Consider the following 23,245-nt stretch of genomic DNA (forward strand, 5'->3'; position numbering starts at 1 on the left):
TAGGGCTCGAATATATACATGTGTCCTTGACAGAGAAGTATGACTATGTTTCTGACTCTCCTTCTAGCTCTAAGAGAGGCTCAGGATATCTACATACACCTAAAGCCCCTACAACACCATGTGGAAAACATAGAGAATATGGAATTCAATGAAGTGAAGCCACTAGTGGGACCTCTACTTCACATAATCTGCTTGATTTGGGCCACATCCAAATACTACTGCCATCCAGCGCAGATCATAGTTCTGCTGCAGGAGATGAATAATCTCTTCATTCAACAGGTGGGTGACACTAATGTCTCTAAAAACTTAAGAGAATTTAGCAAGTACAACAAACCTGAAGTTGGAAAGACCCTGAGGTAAAATCCAGCCTCAGACATTTACTAGCTGTGTAATCTCATCTAAATCACTTAATCTCTTATTGCCTCAGTTTCTTCAACTGTAAAATGGAGGTGATAATATCACCTCCCACCTATGGTTGTTGCATCAAATGGGATATTTGTAGTCTATGGAGGCAGTGCACATTTTCATGCAGGTGAAAATGCTTATGGCCCACAGATATTTGCAATGATTCATTATTATCATTAGAAGCAGTATTAGTGAGTGTTTTGAATTCCAGGGAACACTTGGTGTTTACATTTCTCTTTTCCCTTCCTCTCTACTTATCTATCTAGTTTTCACTGTGTATTCTTCCATCTTTCTGTTTATTCCTTGCCTTATCCATCCTATCTCCATCTGTTCCTATTGTGTACCACCCATACTTTCTGCTTGTTATCCATACTTTCACCTCTTTTAATCCTTTTCTCTTGCCTGATCAACTTTGAGTTTTCACTTCTTACTCCTTTGGATTTTATTTAATACTCCCCGCCTTTTCATTATGCTGCCTATATCCCATCTATCCTCTTTCAACTTCTAGATTTTTTATTTCTTTCCTAGTTCAGATCATACTCCACCCCCCCCCCCCACTCCTCATCCCTTTCCTGTTTGGCTTCTGTTCTTGTCCTGGCTTAACTTGTGGCTACTCTCTGTGAATTATGACTCCTCTGTTCTACCTCTGTCCCTTTTATCCCCTTCATTTTTTCTTCTTTAATCAGTCTTGCTCTTTACTTCCACTGCAATCAGTATCTGAATCAGTATTCAGTATGCCTCTTCACTCCCTTCTCAGCAACAGATTGGAAGATAACTATATCCTCTCTTATGAGGTTTGGCTACCAATTGTCTTTTTCATAAGGTAAATCATTAGATAATAGGCTTTCTATAAAACAAAGGTGTAGTAGAAATTGGTGATATTGACTTATGAATTCCTACCCTTCTTCCTTCATTTATGTGCTAAGGTCCTATTAACTAGAGTGATCTCTATGTTTGAACCCTAAATTTAACAAAGAATTTAGCTTGTGGTTTTTGATCTCTCACAGTGACTGTTGATACAGTGTCTAAGTTATTCCTCCCACTCACTTCAGTCTTGTCTTCCCTATTGTTAAGACATGCTAGGTTTCTGGGAATGTCCCTGCTGAGTACTTTCAGGACATACTATTTAAGATAATTATTATGATTATATTACTTCCAAATATGATTAACAGTTAACATTAAATTCAAAAATATGACTTAGAGTAACAAAAATATCATTTTTTCTCTCAAGTTACATAATTCTATCATGATAGAATAGAAAAGATATTGAATTTGGAATCAGAGGAACTGTGTTTGAATGCCACTTACTCACAACTTTTGTGATGTTGGAAAAGCCACTAAGCTTCCTGGCCTTGATGTTTTTCCTCTACAAAATGAAGAAGGGGAAAGGACTCAGGACAGAATTGAGGTATAGCTATGTTTAGAAGCCATAGTCTGAGGAAAATCCGTCAAATAAGAAGGAGTGACCAGATACATTAGTAGGAAGAAAATAAGAAAATGGTTTCTTGAAAACCTGGAGAGAAGAGAATAACAAGCAGGTAGAGTGAGCAATAGTATCAGCGGCTTTGGGGAGGACAAATAGAATGAGGACTAGGGAAAGGCCATTTGATTTAGCAATGAAAAGATAATTGGAAATTTTTGAGAGAAAAGTTTCAGTGGATGATAAAATTGGAAGCTGGATTATAAAGGGTTAAGAGGAGACTGATAAGAGAAAGCAGAAGCTACTGCTGTAGATAACCTTTGTGAGGAGTTTAGGTAGAAAGAATGGAAGAGATATAGGTCAGTAGTTAGCAGGGATAGAAGGAGAAAGTGAGTTTATTTTGTTGTCTTTTTTTTTCATTATATTTCACATTGAAGAAGACATGGGAATATTTGTAGGTTGTAAGGAATGAGCTAGTAAAGAGGAAGAGCTTTAAAATAAATGAAAGTGTGAGAGTGACTAAGAGGGCAATCTGTTAGAGGAGTTAAGATGGAATGGGATCAGGGATGAAGGAGGAGAAGGTGGCAGAAGTTGATAAAATAGCTATATAGTGATTGCCCAGTAGTATTTGAGGGTCCCATTGAAATTGTGTAACATAAATTTATTATTAAATTTAATTTTTTTCTCTATTTTTTGGGCTAGTTTTAAAGGGCTAGTGATTTTATTCTTTTTTTTATTAAAGCTTTTAATTTAATTTAATATTTTTATTATTGCTTTTTATTTTCAAGATATATGCATGGGTAGCACTGCATATATCAGCAGTGACTCTTGCAAAACTCTCTTTTTCAACTTTTCCCCTCTTTCCCCCATCCCTTCCCCTAGATGGCAGGCAGACCCATACATGTTAAATATGTTAAAATATATGTTGAATACAATATATGTATACATATCCATACAGTTATCTTGCTGCACAAGAAACATTGGATGTTGTTGTTGTTAAATGAGTAAAAAGGCAAAGTAGGTTCTAACTACAGATAGCTTCTATACTGAAAGAGAGCAGATTTCAAACCCAGAGGAGAACTAAAACCAGTTTGTCTTAGATTAAAAACCCAAAGATAGATATGATCTGGTCCTCACCACATATGGCTTTCATAGAAGATATTAAAAAGGCTCTTAGAAGAGAGCTAGAAGAAAAATGGAGAAAGGAAAGGGAAGCTTTGCAAGAGAGTCAGGATAAGACATGTAAATCATTAAAATGTAGAGTGGAAAAAGAAATCAACTTCCTGAAAAATTGAATTAGTGAATTGGAAAAAGAAAATAAGATTGGCAAATGGGGAAAAAAAATTCCATAGAACAAAACAATTCATTTAAAAACTCAATTGGAAAATTATAAAAAGAACATAAAAGAAAATTTAAAAAAAGAAATAAGCAAGTAAATGAAAAAAATAATTCATTAAAAATCAGAATTTAACAAATGAAAATTAATGACTCGAGGAGATAACAAGAATCAATCAAGCAAAACCAAAAAAAATGAAAAAAAAAAGTTAAATACCTATTTGGGAAAATGGCAGACCTAGAAAATAGATCTAAGGAATTTTTGGGCTCCCTGAAAATCATGATGAAAAAAAGAGCCTAGACCCTATTTTTCAGGATATCATCAAAGAGAAATGCCCAGATGTAATAGAAACAGAAGGTAAAATAGACATTGAAAGAATTCATCAATCACCTACTGAAAGGGATCCCAAAATCAAAACTCCAAGAAACATTGTGGCTAAATTCCAGAACTACCAGACCAAATTAAAAATACTACAAGCAACCAGAAGAAAAAAAAAAAAGCAGTTTAAATACAGAGGAGCCACAATAAGGGTTACTCAGGATCTAGCAATAAAGGATCAAAGGGCCTGGCATCTGATATTCCAAAAGGCAAAGGAACTTGGTATGCAGCAAGAATAACTTACCCAGCCAAACTGAGCATTTTTTTCCAGGGAAGAAGATGGACATTCAGTTAAATAGGTGAATTCCATTTATTTCTAATGAAAAAACCAGAGCTAAACAAAAAGTTTGATCTCCAAATATAGGACTCAAGATAAACATAAAAAACATGAATAATTTGGTTTTACTGTTATAATATAAAAAAGGATCTAGAGGTGGAAAGGAAATTGTAACCAAAAAAAAAGGGAAAATGGAGGTACTACAAAGAGGCAAAGGAAACCTATTATATCTGAGGGAAAGAAGGGAGGTGAGTGAACATAGTGTGAATTTTACTCTCATCAGAATTGGCTCAAAGAGAAAATATTTAACATAATTGATTTACAGAGAAACTTCTCCCATCTCATTGAAAAGTAGGAGGGAAAAAGGGAAAAGGGAAGGAGTACCCTAAATAGAAGGATTACCGAAATTATAAAGGAAAGGTTTAAGAAAAGAGGATGGACGTTAAGGAGAGGGCTGCATGAAGTAAGTGATGCTCATAAGTCTAATACTGAGGAGGGGGGCAAAGAGGAAAAGAAAGAGAAAAGCATAATCTGGGGAAAAGCAAAATGGCAGGAAATGTAGAATTAGTACTTTTAACCATAAATATGAATGGGGTAAATGCCCCCATAAAGCAGAGGCAGACAGCAGAATGGAATAAAAACCAGAATCCTACAATATGCTGCTTACAGGAAACACACTTGAAGCACTTGATACATACAGAGTAAAGGTAAAAATAGGGAGCAGAATCTACTATGCTTCAGGTGAAATTAAAAAAGCACGGGTAGGCATCCTGATCTCAGATCACGCAAAAGCAAAAATCGATCTAATTAAAAGAGAAGGAAGGGCACTATATCTTGCTAAAGGGTAGTATAGATAATGAAGCAATATCAATATTAAACATACATGTACCAAGTGGCATAGCATCTAAATTGTTAAAAGAGAAATTGAGAGCAACAAGAAGAAATAGACAGCAAAACTATAATAGTGGGAGATCTCAACCTTGCACTCTCAGAACTAGATAAACCACAAAATAAATAAGAAAGAAGTTAAAGAGCTAAATAGAACACTAGAAAAGTTGAGCATGATAGATCTTTGGAGAAAACTGAATGCAGACAGAAAGGATTACACTTTTTTCTTGGCAGTTCATTGAATTTATAAAAAAACTAACCATGTATTAGGACATAAAGACCTCAAATTCAAATACAGAAAGGCAGAAATAGTAAATGCATCCTTTTCAGATCACGATGCAATAAAAATCACATGCAATATAGCATTCAATAAAAAGCCAAGGGAAAATAGACCATAAAATAATTGGAAACTAATTAATCTTATCCTAAAGAATGACTGGGTGAAACAGCAAATCATAGATACAATAATTTCACCCAAGAGAATGACAATAATGAGACAACATGCCAAAATGTATGGGATGGAGCCACAGCAGTATTAAGGGAAAATTTTATATCTCTAAAGACCTACTTGCATAAAATAGAGAAAGAAAAAAATCAATGAATTACTCATGCAACTAAAAAAGTTAGAAAAAGCAAATCAAAACCCTCCAGTCAAACACTAAACTGGAAATTCTAAAAAGATGAGAAGAGATTAATAAAATTGAAAGTAAAAAACCATTTAATAAATAAAACTAAGAGTTTGTTTTATGAAAAAACCAACAAAATAGATAAACCTTTCGTAAGTTAGAAAAAGGAAAGAGGAAAATCAAATTGTTAGTCCTAAAAATGAAAAGGGAGAACTTGCCACTAATGAAGAGGAAATTAGAACAATAATTAGGTGTAACTTTGGCCAACTCTATGCCAATAAATTGGATAATTTAAATAAAATGGATCAATACCTTCAAAAATATAGGTTGCTCAGATTAACAGAGGAAGAAGTAAATTGCTTAAATAGTCTCATTTTAGAAAAAGAAATAGGACAAGCTATTAACCAACTCCTTAAGAAAAAAATCCCCAGGACCAGATGGATTTACTTGTGACTTCTACCAAACATTTAAAGAACAATTAACTCCAATGCTACATAAATTATTTGGCAAAATAGAGAATGAAGGAGTCCTACCAAATTCCTTTTATTACACAGATATGATATTAACACCTAAACCAGGTATGAGGAAAACAGAGAAAGAAAATTATAGACCAATATCCCTAATGAACATTGATGCAAAAATTTTAAATAAAATCTTAGCAAAAGAAATAGACTAGTTGATCAATGGAATAGGTTAGGTTCAAAGGACAAAACAGCCAATAACTTTAATAATATAGTGTTTGACAAACCCAAAGACACCAGTTTCTGGGATAAGTGCATTATTTGACAAAAATTGCTGGGAAAATTGGAAATTAGTATTAAAAACAAGACATTGACCCATATTTAACACTATACACCAAGATAAGATAAAAATAGGTCCATGATCCAGAAGTGTTACTACTGGGTTTATATCCCAAAAAGATATTAAAGAAGGGAAAGGGATCTGTATGAGCCTTGGGAACTGAGTGTGGACAACAACATAGCATTTGCTTCTGTTGTTTGCTTGCACTTTTGTTTTTCTTCCCAGGTTATTTTTACCTTCTTTCTAAATCCAATTTTTCTTGTTCAACAAGATAACTGTAGAAATATGTATACACATATTGTATTTAACATATATTTTGACATGTTTAACATATGTTGGACTACCTGTCATCTAGGTGCAGGAAAGGAGGGAGAAAGTTGGAACAGAAGTTTTTTCAAGGGTCAGTGTTGAAAAATTACCCATACATATATTTTGTCAATAAAAAGCTATAATAAAAAAAGTGTCTGCAAGTTGAGACAGTTTTTAGAATAATTTGATTTTCTCCTTGTATTGATTAATTTTTACTGATTAAATATTCTTTTTAAAATGGTAATGGACACAGCTAGGTGGCATAGTGGATAGAGCATCACCCCTGAAGTCAGCAGGACCTGAGTTCAAATCTGATCTCAGATACTTAAACACTTCCTGTGACCCTGGGCAAGTAAGTCACTTAACCCCAACTGCCTCCACAAAAAAAAAAAAAAATGAAAAATAAAAATGGTTGAAAAAAACTTATTTGGAGGCTTCTGCATGAGAACACTGAAGACAAAATTGAGACAGCTTTTGTCTTTCAGAAATATTAGTTCATCCTCCTGCTTGAAGACCTTACTTCTTCAGTGAGCAGTGGTGTTGAAGGTAGAATGATAATCTAGAAAAGTATTTTATATGCATTTGTGTCAGAAAAATATAACAAAATGTCATGTCCTTGCAATTTGGTGGTTTAATGTTTACCTTTTGTCATTACAGGCATGCATTTATCTTAGCCCAGAAGATCTCCTGAAAGGTGAGATAGAAGAGAGTCAGAGAAAAATACAGGTGGTAAAGGACATCCTTAACTTTTCCAAAGAGATGTTTAAAGACAGAAGGGATAATCTTAAAACATACTTCAAGCAGGAACATGAGGTCAGGGAATGGAATTTCAATTCGTCTACAATCTTTGTGCGAATGAATGGCTTCCTTAGAAGACTCAAGATGGTAGAGGTGAGTACTTATCAGGATCCCAGCTAAAAAAGGAAAGAATACACAGCTTTTTAGAAAAATAATTTGCACATAACTTCTATTTGGGAAAATATGTAAGTAGCTGCTCAATAAATATATAGATTTATTCATTATCATAAAATAGATATTACCTTGAAAACACAATTCAACTAAAGAGATTCATAGATATTATATAGATATTAATAACACTCAAAAAGTTGAGTAATTTACAATATGTGAAAGAAGAGTTTACTTTTATTTGATATGTTCTTGACTTGCTGTCAAATTTATTTGCAGCTGATATCCCAGTATAGACACCTAGGTAGCTCAGTGGATAGAACATTGAAGTTTGGAATCAGGAATCAAGAATACACTTTCCTAAGTTCAATTCTGGCCTCATACATTTACTAATTGTGTGACCTTAAACAAGACAATTAAACCCCGTGTGAGTTCCTCATCTGTAAAATGAAGAGTAAATCATTACATTATATTTGCCAAGAAAACCCCAATGAGGTCACAAAGAATTGGACATAACTGAAAATGAGAATGAGGTAAATGAAGCTAATGACCTGTGAGACAGCAAGAATCAGTCAATCAAACTAAAAAGAAGGAAAAAAAGAAGGAAGAAAATGTGAAGTACCTCATAGAAAAAACAGCCAGCCTGGAAAACAGATGCAGAAGAGATAATTTTAAAATCGTTGTCCTATCTGAAAGCCATAACCAAAAAACAAACAAACAAAAAAAAAATCCTAGCTATCATAGTTCAAGAGATCATCAAGAAAAACAGCCTTGATGTTCTAGATACAGGAGGGAATACTCATAAAAAGAGTCTATCAATCACCTTCAGAAAGAGATCCCACAAAGAAAACCCCAAGAAACATTTTTTCAAAATTCCATAACTACAAACTCAAGTTAAAAGTACTGCAAGCTGCCGGACAAAAAACAATTCAAATGTCAGGATTACTCAGGATCTGGCAGTTTCTACAATAAAGGATTAGCGGATTTGGAATACCATATTTCAGAAGGCCTTTGCCAAGAATTAACTACCCAGTGATATTGAGCATCATTTTTCAAGGGAAGCAATAAATCTTCAATGAAGTAAGAGACTTTCAATCATTTCTATCGAAAAAAAACCCTGGAATTAAACAGAAAATTTCATGTACAAACTCAGGATGGAAGAGAAGCATAGAAAAGTAAACAGGGGAAAATATATCCCATTTAAAGGTTAAACTCTTTATATCTCTAGATGGAAAAACAATATCTGTAACTCTGGAGAATTGCATCTGTTACTGGGGCAGACAGAGGTAGGGGCATCGCATGGACAGAAGGTGTGGTTTTGAATGGACATTGAGGGGTGGAAAAAGTTCTGTTTTAGGAAAAAAGGAGAGAGGCATAATGGGCTAATTGGATCACATGAAGAGGTACAAAAGACCTATTACAACCAAGGAAAGAAGGAGGGAGACTGAGCATTGTCTGAAACGATCTCATCAGATTGTGGCTCTAAGAGGGAATAATGTCATCGTTCAGTTCAGTATTGAAATTTATTTGATCCTCTGAATAAATATAAGGAGAAAAAAAGGAAAAGGATAGAAGGGAGGAAGGGAACACTAGGGAAAAAAGAGAAGGGAAGAAGGGGTGATAGACTATAAGGTGATGGGTACAGTAGCTTTAAAAAACACTACTAAGAAAAGGGAGGAGTGGTGATAGGAAATAAGATGGTAGGTGAAGTGGGTAAAAAAACATGACATGACAAAGGATAGGGTGGAAAGAGAAAGCAAAAGTATACATAAGAGAGAAAATAGGATGGAGGGAAATATAGAACTGGTAATATAACTGTATATGTGTATCCTAATATCTAATCCTAAATGTGTATGTACCAAGTGATAGAACAGGCAAATACCTAGAAAAGATTTTAAGCCAGCTATGGTAAGAAATGGACAGCAAAACTGTACTAGAGACCTCAACCTTCCCCTTTCAGAATCTGACAAATATAACCATAAAATAAACAAGAAAGAAACTAAGCAGATTTAAAAAAAATAATTATAACTTTTTTATTGACAGTACATATGCATGGGTAATTTTTTACAACATTATCCCTTGGACTCACTTCTGTTCCGATTTTTCCCTTCTCTGCCTCCACCCTCTCCCCTAGATGGCAAGCAGTCTTATACATGTTAAATATATTATAGTATAGCCTAGATACAATATCTGTGTGCAGAACCAAACAGTTCTCTTTTTGCACAGGAAGAATTGGATTCAGAAGGTAAAAATAACCAGGGAAGAAAAACAAAAATCCAAACAGTATACACTCATTTCCCAGTGTTCATTCTCTAGGTGTAGCTGGTTCTGTCCATCATTGATCAATTAGAACTGAATTAGATCTCTTTGTTGAAGATATCCATTTCCATGAGAATACATCCTCATACAATATTGTTGTTGAAGTATATAATGATCTCCTGGTTCTGCTCATTTCACTCAGCATCAGTTCATGTAAGTCTCTCCAAGCCTCTCTTGGTTCATCCTGCTGGTAATTTCTTGCAGAACAATAATATTCCATAACATTCATATACCACAATTTACCCAGCCATTCTCCAATTGATGGACATCTATTCATTTTCCAGTTTCTAGCCACTACAAAGAGGGCCGCCACAAACATTTTGGCACATACAGATCCCTTTCTCTTCTTTAGTATCTCTTTGGGATATAAGCCCAATAGTAGCACTTCTAGAACAAAGAGTATGCAGTTTTTTAAATTTTTTAAGCATAATTCCAAATTGCTCTCCAGAATGGTTAGCTTCATTCACAACTCCACCAACAATGCATCAGTGTCCCTGCATCCCCTCCAACATTCATCATTATTTTTTCCTATCCTCTTAGCCAATCTGACAGGTGTGTAGTGGTATCTCAGAGTTGTCTTAATTTGCATTTCTCTGATCAATAGTGATTTGGAACATTCTTTCATATGAGTGGAAATAGTTTCAATTTCATCATTTGAAAATTATTCATATCCTTTGACCATTTCTCAATTAAATAAGTTTGATTTCTTATAAATTAGAGTCAATTCTCTATATATTTTGGAAATGAAACCTTTATCAGAACCTTTAACTATAAAAATGTTTTCCCAGTTTGTTGCTTCCCTTCAAACTTTGATTGCATTAGTTTTGTTTGTACAAAGGCTTTTTAATTTGATGTAATCAAAACTTTTTATTTTGTGATCAGTAATGGTCTCGAGTTCATCTTTGGTCACAAATTCCTTCCTCTTCCACAGGTCTGAGAAGTAAACTATCCTATGTTCCTCTAAGTTATTATGCCTAAATCATAGACCTATTTTGAGCTTATCATGATATATGGTGTTAATTGTGGGTCCATGCCTAATTTCTGCCATACTAATTTCCAGTTTTCTCAGCAGTTTTTGTCAAATAATGAATTCTTATCCCAAAAGTTGGGATCTTTGGGTTTTTCAAACACTAGATTGCTATAGTTATTGATTATTTTGTCTTGTGAACTGAACCTATTCCACTGATCAATTAATTTCTTAGCCAATTCCGAATGGTTTTGTTGACTGCTGCTTTATAATATAGTTTTACGTCAGATACAATTAGGTTACATTCATTTGATTTTTTTTTTCATTAATTTTCTTGACATTCTCGACCTTTTGTTCTTCTTTATGAATTTGTTGTTATTTTTTCTAGGTCATTAAAATAGTTTCTTTGGAGTTTGATTGGTATAGCACTAAATAAATAGATTAGGGAATACTTTCATCTATATTATATTCACTCAATCTATCCAAGAGCATTTAATATTGTTCCAATTATATAAATCTGACTTTATTTGTGTGGAAAGTGTTTTGTAATTTTGCTCATATAATTCCTGACTTTCCTTTGGTACATAGATTCCTAAATATTTTATGCTATTGACAGTTATTTTGAATGGAATTTCTCTTTGTATCTCTTGCTGTTGGATTTTGTTGGTGATATATAAAAATACTGAGGATTTATGTGGATTTATTTTGTATCCTGCAACTTTGCTAAACTTGTGGATTATTTCTAGTAGCTTTTTAGTAGAATCTCTGGGGTTCTCTAAGATACCATCATATCATCTGCAAAGAGTGATAATTTGGGTTCCTCATTACATACTCTGATTCCTTCAATCTCTTTCTCAATTCTTATTGCCGATGCTAGCATGTTTAATACAATGTTGAATAGTAATGGTGATAGTGGGCAACCTTGTTTCACTACTGATCTTATTGGGAATGGTTGCAGTTTGTCCCCATTATATTTGATGCTTACTGAAGGTTTTAAATACATGCTCCTGACTATTTTAAGGAAAAGTCCATGTATTCCTATATTCTCAAGTGTTTTTAATAGGAATGGATATTGGATTTTATCATATGCTTTTTCTGCATCTATCACATAGTTTTGCTAATTTGGTTATTGATATAGTCAATATAGTCAATTATGCTAATAGTTTTCCTAATAGTGAACCAGCTCTGCATTTCTGGTATAAATCCTACTTGGTCATAGGTCAATTATCCTGAGGATGATTTTCTGTAATCTTTTTGCTAATATTTTATTTCAGATATTAGCATCAATATTCATTAGGGAGAGATTGGTCTATAATTTTCTTTCTTTGTTTTCAACGTGCCTGGTTTAGGTATCAGTACCATGTCTATGTCATAAAAGGAATTTGGTAGGACTCCTTCAATCCCTATTTTTTTCAAATAGTTAATATAGCATTGGAGTTTATTGATCTTTAAATGTTTAGTAGAATTCACATGTAAATCCATCTGGTCCTGGGGATTTTTTCTTAGGAAGTTGGTTAATAGCTTGTTCTATTTCTTTTTCTAAAATGGGACTGTTTAGCCATTTTTTCTTCTTCCTCTGTTAATCTGGGCCAGTTATATTTTTGAAGGTATTCTTCCATTTCATTTAAGTTATTGAATTTCATGGGATAAAGTTGGGCAAAGTAACTCCTAATTATTGCTCTAATTTCCTCTTCGTTATTGGCAAGTTCTCCCTTTTCATTTTTAAGACTTATAATTTAATTTTCCTCTTTCCTTTTTTTAATCAGATTTACTAAGAGTTTGTCTATTTTGTTGGTTTTTTCTCCTTTTATTTTTAGAATTTCAAGTTTAGTGTTTGACTGGGGGTTTTTTATTTGTTCCTTTTCTAGCATTTGTAGTTGCAAGCCCAATTCATTGATCTTCTCTTTCTCTATTTTATGCAAGTAGGCCTCTAGAGATATGAAATTTCCCCTTACTACCACTTTGGCTGCATCCCACACATTTTGGTATGACGTCTCATTATTGTCATTTTCGTGGGTGAAGTTTTTAATTATATCTGTTTTGCTGTTTCATCCAATCATTCTGTAGTATGAGATTATTTAGTTTCCAATTAATTTTGATCTATTTTCCCCTGGCTTTTTATTCAATGTAATTTTCACTGCATCATGGTCTGAAAAGGATGCATTTGCTATTTCTGCCATACTGCTTTTGAGTTTGAGGTTTTTATGTCCTGATATATGGTCAATTTTTGCATAGGTTCTATGAACTGCTGAGAAGAAAGTGTAGTCCTTTCTGTCTCCATTTACTTTTCTCCAAAGATCTATCATATCTAACTTTTCTAGGATTCTGTTTACCTCTTTGACTTCTTTCTATTTATTTTGTGGTTTGATTTATCTAATTCTGAGAGTGCAAGGTTGAGATCTCTCACTATTTTAGTTTTGCTGTCTATTTCTTTCAGCTCTCTTAATTTATCTTTTATGAATTTAGATGCTACACCACTTGGTGCATATGTTTAATATTGATATTGCTTCATTATCTATGCTACCCTTTAGCAGGATACAATGTCCTTCCTTATCTCTTTTAATTAGATCAATTTTTGCTTTTCCTTGATCTGAGATCAGGATGGCTACCCCTGCTTTTTTCACTTCACCTGAAGCATAGTAGATTCTTCTCCAACCTTTTACCTTTACTCTGTATGTATCGCTCTGCTTCAGGTGTGTTTCCTTTAAACAACATATTGTAGGATTCTGGCTTTTATCCAGTCTGCTAACTGCTTCCTCTTTATGGGGGAGTTTACCCTATTCACATTTATGGTTAAAATTACCAATTCTGTATTACTTGGCATGTTGTTAACCCCTGCTTATGCTTTTCTTCTTTCCTTCCCCTTTACTCCTCTCCCCAGTCAGCACCACTTGTTTCTCACAGCCCTCCCTTTTTAGTATCCCTCTCCCCATCTTACTGTTCCTCCCCCTATCTTACCCCTTTTCCTCACAATTTCTCTATTCCCTTCTGCGTAGCTTACTCCTTCCCTTTTCAGTTTTCTCCTCCCACTTTTCAATGAGGTGGGAGAAGTTTCACCAAAATATGTCTAATATTTTTCTCTTTAAGCCAATTCTGATGGTAGTAACATACACACTATGTTCATCCCCCTCCATTCTTTCTCTCAGATATAATGTTTCTTTTGCCTCTTCATGAGATGTAGTACCCCACTTTACCCTTTTCTGGGTACAATTTCCTTTCCACCTCTAGTTTCTAGAATAAATTATTCATGTATTCTTTATATATCTTTATAACAGAAATATACTTCCCAAGATTTCTTTTTACCTTTTTAGGTTTCTCTTAGTTCTATATTTGTAGATCAAACTTTTTGTTTAGTTCCAGTTTTTTCATCAAAAATAGATGAAATTCACTTATTTTGTTGAACATCCATCTTCTTTTCTAGAAAAAGATGTTCATTTTGGCTGTTATGTTTGGCTGCAATACCAAGTTCCTTAGCGTTTCAGAATATCATATCCCAGGCCCTTTGATCCTCTAATGTGGACACTGCTAAATGCTGAATAATCCTTATTGTGGCTCCTCTATATTTAAATTGATTTTTTTCTAGTGGATTGCAGTATTTTTTCCTTTGTCTTTTTTTTCCTATTATTTTTTTTCCAATAACTTTTTATTGACAGAACCCACGCAAGGGTAATTTTTTTACAACATTATCCCTTGCACCCACTTCTGTTCCAACTTTTCCCCTCCTTCCCTCCACTCCTTTCCCAGATGGCAAGCAGTCCTATACATGTTAAATATGCCACAGTATATCCTAGAACAGAAGGTAGAAATAACCAATTGAAACTGAATTAGATCTCTTTGTCAAAGAAATCCACTGCCATCAGAATACATCCTCATACGGTATTGTTGTTGCAGTATCTCCTGGTTCTGTTCATTTCACTTAGCATCAGTCCATATAAGTCTCTCCAAGCCTTTTTGTATTTATCCAGCAGGTCATTTCTTACAGAACAATAATATTCCATAAAATTCATATACCAGAATTTACCCAACCATTCTCCAATTGATGGACATCCAATCATTTTCCAGTTTTTAGCCACCACAAACAGAGCTGCCACAAACATTTTGGTACATTCAGGTCCCTTTCCCTTCTTTAGCATCTCTTTGGGGTGTAAGCCCAGTAGTAGCACTGCTGGATCAAAAGGTGTGCACAGTTTGATAATTTGGGGGCATAATTTCAGATTGCTCTCCAGAATAGTTGGATTCATTCACAACAAGTTTGTAATATTTTTTCCCTTGTCTGATAGTTCTGGAATTTGGCCGCTACATTTCTTGGAATTTTGATTTGAGGGTCCCAGGTGATCGATGAATTCTTTTGATTTCTATTTTACCCTCTGTTTTTATAACTTCTGAGCAGTTCTCTTTGATAGTTTCCTGGAAAATAGTGTCTAGACTCCTTTTTTCATCATATTTTTCAGGGAGTCCAATAATTCTCAGATTATTTCTCCTATACCTATTTTCCAGGTCAATTGTTTTCCCAAGAAGGTATTTGACATTTTTTCTATTGTAGGATTTTTTTGGTTTTGCTTGAGTGATTCTTGATGTCTCCTCAAGTCATTCAATTACGTTTGTTCGATTCTCATTTTCAATGAATTATTTTCTTCACTCATTTTTTTATGTCTTTTTCTAATTGTCCAATTGAGTTTTTATTTTTTTATTATGCCTTTTTATTTACAAGTTATATGCATGGGTAATTTTATAGCACTGACAATTGCCAAACCTTTTGTTCCAATTTTTCCCCTCCTTCTTCCCTTTCCCTCCTCTAGATGGCAGGTTGAACAATACATGTTAAACAGGTTAAAGTATGAATTAAATACAAAATAAGTATACATGTCCAAACAGTTATTTTGCTGTACAAAAAGAAAGAACTGAATAAGTTTTATTGCCCCATGCCAAGTCCCCCACTCTGCTGATTAGAGGCTGCCCCAGGCTGTGCCCCCCTGCCATGCAGGTTTGTAACTGCCCCAAGGAAAAGCCCCGTACTGTAGATTGGAGCTGCATAGTTGTGCTGTGATCTATGTTGAGTCACTTATGGTTTTGGGTGGGTATAGCCAGATCCTGTTAGAGGGTGGCTTTTTTTTTTTAGAGTGTCTTTGAATTCTCTGCTGATCTGCTGTTTTGCAAGCAGAGCAGAGCAATCAGTCTATGCCAGAGTCATCTCTGTAATTATTTTAACCACAGAGACCACCCTTGCCCAATCTTCACAATATGCTAGCCTCTAGTTCTATCCCTGCTTGCACTGATCTGCTCTGGCTCCTCAGGACAAATCTTTTCTGACAAAATTCCAGATGATCTTCTGCTGGTGAGTTGTCGTACTCCTAACCTTCATAGGTTTTACCAGTCAAATGCTATTTTTGAGGCTGAATTTAATAATTGGTTGTGAGGGTATGAGAAAGCTTAGAAAGTCGCTTGTGCCTTCTCTGCCATCTTGGCTCTGCCCCAATTGAGTTTTAAGTGAGTTTTGTTCTATGGAATTTTTTCCCCATTTCACCAATTTTATTTTTTAGAGAGCTATATTCTTTTTCCAGTTCACTAATTCTGTTTTTCAAGGATTTGATTTCTTCATCCACTCTATCTTTAAATGAGTGGGATGACTTATCCAGACTGTCTTGCCAAGCTTCCCTTTCCTTTCCCGTTTTTCTTCTAGCTCTACTGTGAGAGTCTTTTTAATTTTTTCTATGAGAGTCTTGTTGAAGACCAGATCATATCCGCTTTTGGGGATTCATCTGCAGAAAGTCTGTTTTTAGTCTCCTTGGGATTTAAAATCTGCTCTCTGTCCATATAGAAGCTATCAATAGAATCTTTTTAAATTTTTTGCTCATTTTGTCAGAGAAGAATCAAAGAAGACAAACTAGGAAAAAAACCAAATGCAGTCTGCTGTTGGTGGAGGGGAGGGCTGGATGGTATTACTGATCTTTTTCTACAGACTGCTGCGGGGAGGGAAGGGAGTGCAGGGGGGTCGGCGGGGGCGGGGATGGTGGCAGCATGGCTGTGCTGCATCTGCACTCTGAGACTTTGAGAGTGTGCTGAGATACTCTAGGTGGGTGTGGCCAGGTCCTGAGAGACCCTAGCTTTTTGGGGTTATAGTCTTTATCTCCTGTGTTTACAGCTTCTCTGCTGGTCTACTGGCTTTCTGCCAAGGAAAAATAGCCATACTGTGGTAAAGTGCTTTCCGCCAAAACAGCTGAGATCACACCCCACCTCCCTCCTCTCTGCTTAGTGTGACCTGCCTGCCATGCTCTCGCTGCCACTGTGTGCTCTCAGCCTGTGCTCAACTATCCTTACCCGCCCTCAAGCAAAAACAGACTTTTCTGGTGAATTTCAATGGTGTCTTCTGTTGGTAATTATTTGTGGGGGGGGGGTGTTTCAGTCAAGCACTAATTCTGAGGCTTGTCATGAAATAAATTCTGAGAGCAAAGATGGAGATTGTTATCTCCACCATTTTGGCCAGAATTCCTGCCTCTTACCTCTTGCCTGAAACTAGGGAGATTAATAGAATCTTAGAAACCTACATATGATAGATCTCTGGAGAGAACTGAATAGGGACAAAAAGGAATACATCTTTTTCTCAGTAGGACATAGCACACATACAAAAATTAATCATGTAGTAGCATAAAAACCTCACAATCAAATGCAGAAAGTCAGAAATAGTAAATGCTTCCTTTTCAGACCACAATGCAAAAAATAACATTCAATAAAGAGACAGAGAAAGATAGGCTAAACACCAATTGGAAATTAAATAATCTAATTCTAAAAAATGAGTGGATCAAATAATAAATCTCAGAAACAATCTATTATTTAATTCAAGAGAATGATAATAATGAGACAAAATGCTGAAGCCTATATGATATAGCTAAAGCAGTTCTTAGGGGAAATTTTGTATCTCTAAATAGCTACATGAATAAAACAGAGAAAGAGAAGATCAAGGAATTGGACATGCAATTTAAAAACCTAGAAAAAGAACAACTTAGAAATTCCCAATTAAATACCAAATTAGAAATTCTGAAATTCAATAAATTAATAAAATTGAAACTAAGAAAACTGTTGAACTAATCATTAAAACTAAGAGTTGGTTATATAAAAAAGCTAGATAAACCTTTAGTTAATTTGATTAGAAAAAGAAAAGCTATAAACCAAACACCAGCATCAAAAATGAAAAGAATGAATTTACCACTAATGAAAAAGAAATTAAAGCAATAATTAGGAGAATTTTGCAAGTCTGACAATCTAAATGAAATGTATGAATATACAAAAATATAAATTGTTTAGGTTAACAAAAGAGGAAATAAATTACTTAAATAGTCCATTTTAGACAAAAAAAAAATTGAAAAATCCATTAATGAATTCCCTAAGGAAAAAAGGGAGGAATTTGTGACCAAAGAAGAGCTACACAACATTATGAAAAGCAAAATGGACAAGTTTGATGGCATAAAAATAAAAGGATTTTGCACAACCAAATACAAGATTAAAAGAGAAGTACAGAGCTGAGAAAAAAATCTTTACAACTATTGTTTCTGATAAAAGCTTCATTTCTCAAATATAAAAAGAACTATGTCAAATTTATAAAAATACAAGTCATACCTTAATTGATAAATGGTAAAAGGACATGAACAGATAATTTTCAGATGATCTATAGTTATATGAAAAACAGTTTTAAATCACTATTGATTAGAGAAATGCAAATTAAAACAACCCTGATGTACCACCTCCCTCTCTCAGATAGGCTATGACAGGAAAAGATAATGAAAAATATTGGAGGGTATGTGGGACAATTGGGACACTAATGCATTGTTAGTGGAGTTGTGAAATGATCCAATCATTCTGGAGAACAATTTGGAATTATGCCCAAAGAGCGAGTTATAAAACTGCATATCCTTTGACACAACAGTGCCATTACTGGTTCTATATTCCAAGGAAATAATAAAGAAGGGAAAAGCACCTACATGTGCAGAAATATTTTTAGCAGTTCTTTTTGTGGGAGCAAAGAATTGGAAAATAAGTAGATGCCCATCAATTGGGGAATGGCAGAATAAACTGTGATATATAAAGATAAAAGAATATTATTGTTCTATAAAAATGATGAGAAAGGCCTGGACAGATTTACATGAACTGATTCTGAGCAAAACTAGCAGAACCAGGAACACATTGTACACAATAACAACAAGAATGTGTGATGATCAACTATTAAAGACTTGGTTCTTCTCACTGACTCAGTGATCCAAAGTAATTCCTATAGACTTTGGACAGAAAATGCCATCTTCATCCAGAAGAAGAACTAAAGAGACTGAACATAAATCAACACATGCTATTCATGTTATGTATTTTCCCCTCTTCATTTTTTATTCTTTTTGTAAGATTTTGGGTTCCATATATTTCTCTCCCCGCTTTAACACCACCCTCTCAAAGACAGCAAACAATGTGATATAGAATATATATGTACAATCATTTTAAATATATTTCCATATTACTCATGTTGTGAAAGAAGAAACCAAATGAAAGAGAAAACCCAATGGAAAGAAAAAAAACAGCAAAAATATTAAAAAGTATTCTTTGATGTGCATTCCATGTATATAGTACTTTCTCCAGATGTTTTTCATTTTCCATCTTGCTAGGTATCATATTTTTAAAAATAATAAAGGAAACTGCCCAGACAGTTTAGACTTAGAGAACAAAATAGCCATTGAAAGAATCCACTGATTGTCTTCTAAAAGAAATCCCCAAATGAAAACTATCAGGAATATTATATAAAATTGTGTGTATGTATATTCTTCCCTCCTTAAATAAACATTGAAGTATCACCAAGTCTCCACATTTTCCCATCCATTTTATAAATTCTTCCTTCTATGCCTGATTTATGTGAGATAATTTCCCTCAATTTACTTTTTCAGTGCATTCTTCCTATTCACCTTTGTATTCTTCTTTTGAGATCATTCTAACAGTAGAATCACAGCCATGCCTTCTGATTAAATTCCCTCAAACAGCCATACTAAGTGATAAAATTCTGGGGGAAGGGTACATGTATTATCTTTTCATATGGGAATGTAAATAGTTGAATTTTGTTTAGACTTTTGTTTAAACTTCTTTCATGTTTATTTTTCTTGTTTTTTTTTTTAAATCTTATGTTCGAATGTCAAATTTTCTCTTCAATTCTGGTATTTTCAGAAGGAAAATAATCTATTTCATTAAATATATTTTTTCCCCTGCAGGAGCTATTTTATTTCTTCTATTGAAAACTTCCTGTTCATTTCTCTTGACTTAGTTCCTTACATATATATGAGAATTTATAAAATTAGATAACACTACTAAAATAATTTTTCCCCAGTTTGCTGTTTTAATCTAAATTTGGCTGCAAATGTGATATTGAAGCCATAAGCATAACTACTTTATGGTTAATTATTTTCACTTCTTCAATCTCTCATGGTCCAGATATTTCTTTGGTATGAGTACTTCTTATATGCTATGGATCACAGTCCCTGTGGTGTCTTAATGGTGGTTTTTGATAGTTGTTGTAGCTGGACAATTCATCATCCCACAACCTTCCTGGAACTAGGTCACTCTGGCCTCGTTAGTCCTCAGAGAACAAATATATAAAATATCAGTGAGAATTAAAGAGTTGATGAGTTGATGCTCTTCCAAAAGCTCTTCTAGAACTTTATTTCACTGGAACAGACCTTGAAAGTCCATAGTTATCTTTATCATAAGAAGACAAATTGGAGGAGGTTTGTAACAAAGAATAATAATAAACTTTTTTATTTTTATAAATATCTACTTTCATAAGATTTTAAGTTCCAAAGTTTTCCTTTCCTCACTTCCCTTCCCCCTCCCCAAGATAGTAAATTGTCTGATACAGACTATTCATATAGTTATATAGTTATGTTAATCATATTTCTACAATATTCATGTTGTAAAAAAAAAAAAAAAAGAATCAGAACACAGTGAAAAAACTATGCTTCAGTTTATCTTCAAACTCCATAGTTCTTTATCTGGATGTGAATATCATTTTTCATTATGAGTCTTTTGGAATAGTTCTGGATCATTGTATTGCTGAGAAGAGTTAAGTCTGTCATACTTGATCATCAGACAATGTTGCTGTGTACAATGTTCTCTTGTTTCTGTTTATTTTGTTCCGCTTCAGTTCAAGTAAGTCTTTCCAGGTTTTATGAAATCACTTGCTCATAAGTCTCATAGCAAAATAGTATTTCATTATATTCATATATGACAACTTGTTCAGCCATTGTGCAATTGATGGACATTCCCTCAATTTCTAATTCTTTTACAACACCAAAAGAGCTGCTGTAAATATTTTTGCATACATGTGGGTCCTTTTTCATTTTTTATTATTTCTTTAGGACACGGACTTAGTGGCATTGATTAATGCCACTATTAGCATCAGTGGCTATAACTGATTATAAGGTTATAACCTTATTATAGGTTATAAGATATAATAAGTTATTATAGGTTATAATATAACCTATATAATAATATTATAACATAATATATATTATAATGTTATAATATTATAATTAGACTATAACCTAATATTATTAGATTAATATATTATAATAAAAAATAATTATAATATTATACATATTATATATAAGGCTGTAACCCATATTTTATAGCCTTCTGGGAATACTTCCAAATTTCTATCCAGAATAGTTGGATCAAATTACCAATAAAGCATTAGTGTTCCAATTTTCCGACATCTTCACTTCTTTATCATTTTATTTTTCTGTCATATTAGTTCATCTGGTAGATATAAGGTGGTACCTCAGAATTGTTTGAATTTGCATTTTTCTAATTGATGTGTAGAGAAAGTTCTTGAAAACTACCTGTTTATATGCTTTGACCCTTTATCAGTTGGGGTATAACTTGTATTCCTATAAATTTGACTGTTTTCTATAGATACTAGAAATGAGGCTTTTTTTAGAAACATGGGTTGTAAAAATTGTTTCCCAACTTTCTGCTTTCCTTCTAATTTTGGCTGTTATTCATTTTACATCTCCTAATGTTCTCTATCTCTTCTTTAGCCATAAATTCTTCCCTTGTGAAAGTTAAACTATCCCTTGCTATCTTGATTTGTTTATGGAATCAGCTTCTATGTACCCTGTTTGACCTTATTTTGATGTGCAGTGTGAGATATTGGTATGTATCTAGTTTCTGTCATACTATTTTCCTATTTTCCTAGCAGTGTTTGTCAAATATGAGTTCTTATCTCAGAATCTGGAATCTTTAGGTTTAGCATATAGTAGATCATTATAGTTATTTTAGTTATTTATTACTAAATACTTGTGTACTAACCTATTACACAAATCCAACACTCCATTTCATAACCAGTACCAAATAGGTTTGATGATTGCCACTTTATAATATTGTATTAGAATTGGTAAGACTTCCTATGCATTTTTTATATTAATCACCATGATATTCTTGACCTTTGTTCTTCTAGATGAATTGTCAGTATTTTTTTTAATTTTATAAAATAATTTTTTAGTAGTTCAATTGGTATGGCACTGAATATATAAATTAATGTAGGTAAAATTGCCCTTTTTATTATATTAGCATGACCTATCCATAAGCAATTAATTTTTTTTCCATTTGATTATATTTGATTGTATGTGTGTGAAAAGAGTTTTGTAATCATGTCCATATAGTCCCTGGGTTTATCTTGACTGGTAGACTCTCAAATATTTAATATTGTTTGCATTATATTGTCTCATTCTGTCTCTTGCTAAAGCACTTGGTTGGTAACACACAGAAATCTGATGCTTTATGTGCTTTTATATTATATCTTTCAACTTTGCTAAAGTTAATTGTTTCATTAGTTTTTAGTTGATTCTCTAGGATTCTCAAAGCATACCATCATATGATATCATCTATAAAAAGTGACAGTTTTGTTTTCTTATTGCCTATTCTAATTCCTTTAATATTTTTCTTCTTTTAATGCTAAAGTTAACACTTCTAGTACAATATTAAATAATAGTGGTGATAATGGACATCCTTGCTTCACCCACAGCCTTATTGGAAATAGTTCTAATTTATCCTCATTATAGATAATGCTTGCTGATAGTTTTACATAGATACTGATTCTCATTTTAAAGAAATCTCTTTGTTAATATTTACTTAAAGTTTTTGCAACAATATTCATTAGAGAAATTGGGCTATAATTTTCTTTCTCCATCTTGGCTCCTCCTGGTTTAGATGTTTGCACTGCATGTATCAGAAAAATAATTGGGTAGGACTCCTTTGCCTCTTTTCCCAAATTGTTTAGTATTGAAATTAATTGTTCTTTAAATGTTTGGTTGAATTCACTGGTAATTCCATCTGACCCTAGTGATTTTTTTTCTTAAGGGGTTCATTAATGGCTTCTTCAATTTCTTTTTCAAAAATGGGTTTAAGTATTTTATTTCCTCCTCTGTTAATTTGGGCAATTTATCTTTTTACAAACACTCATCCATTTCACTTAGGTTGTCAGATTTATTGGCATACAAGTGAGTTAATGGCTCCTAATTAGTGCTTTTATTTCCTCTTTATTAGTAGTAAATTCATCCCATTCATTTTTATTGTTGTAATTTAAGTT

The 23,245-nt window shown here is 33.6% G+C and overlaps 1 protein-coding gene across 1 annotated transcript in view; it reads left to right on the forward strand.

Annotated features, from left to right (window-relative positions):
* Positions 1-23,245, forward strand: part of DNAH9 (dynein axonemal heavy chain 9) — a 581,066-nt gene that overhangs the window by 25,069 nt on the left and 532,752 nt on the right. Inside the window, exons 5-6 of the mRNA XM_051995550.1 lie at positions 68-279; positions 7,098-7,331. Of these exons, the coding sequence (XP_051851510.1) occupies positions 68-279; positions 7,098-7,331 (446 nt within the window). The remainder of the gene's footprint in view (positions 1-67; positions 280-7,097; positions 7,332-23,245) is intronic.

Source organism: Antechinus flavipes, chromosome 4 (assembly GCF_016432865.1).
Source record: "Antechinus flavipes isolate AdamAnt ecotype Samford, QLD, Australia chromosome 4, AdamAnt_v2, whole genome shotgun sequence".
Taxonomy (NCBI): Eukaryota; Metazoa; Chordata; class Mammalia; order Dasyuromorphia; family Dasyuridae; genus Antechinus; species Antechinus flavipes.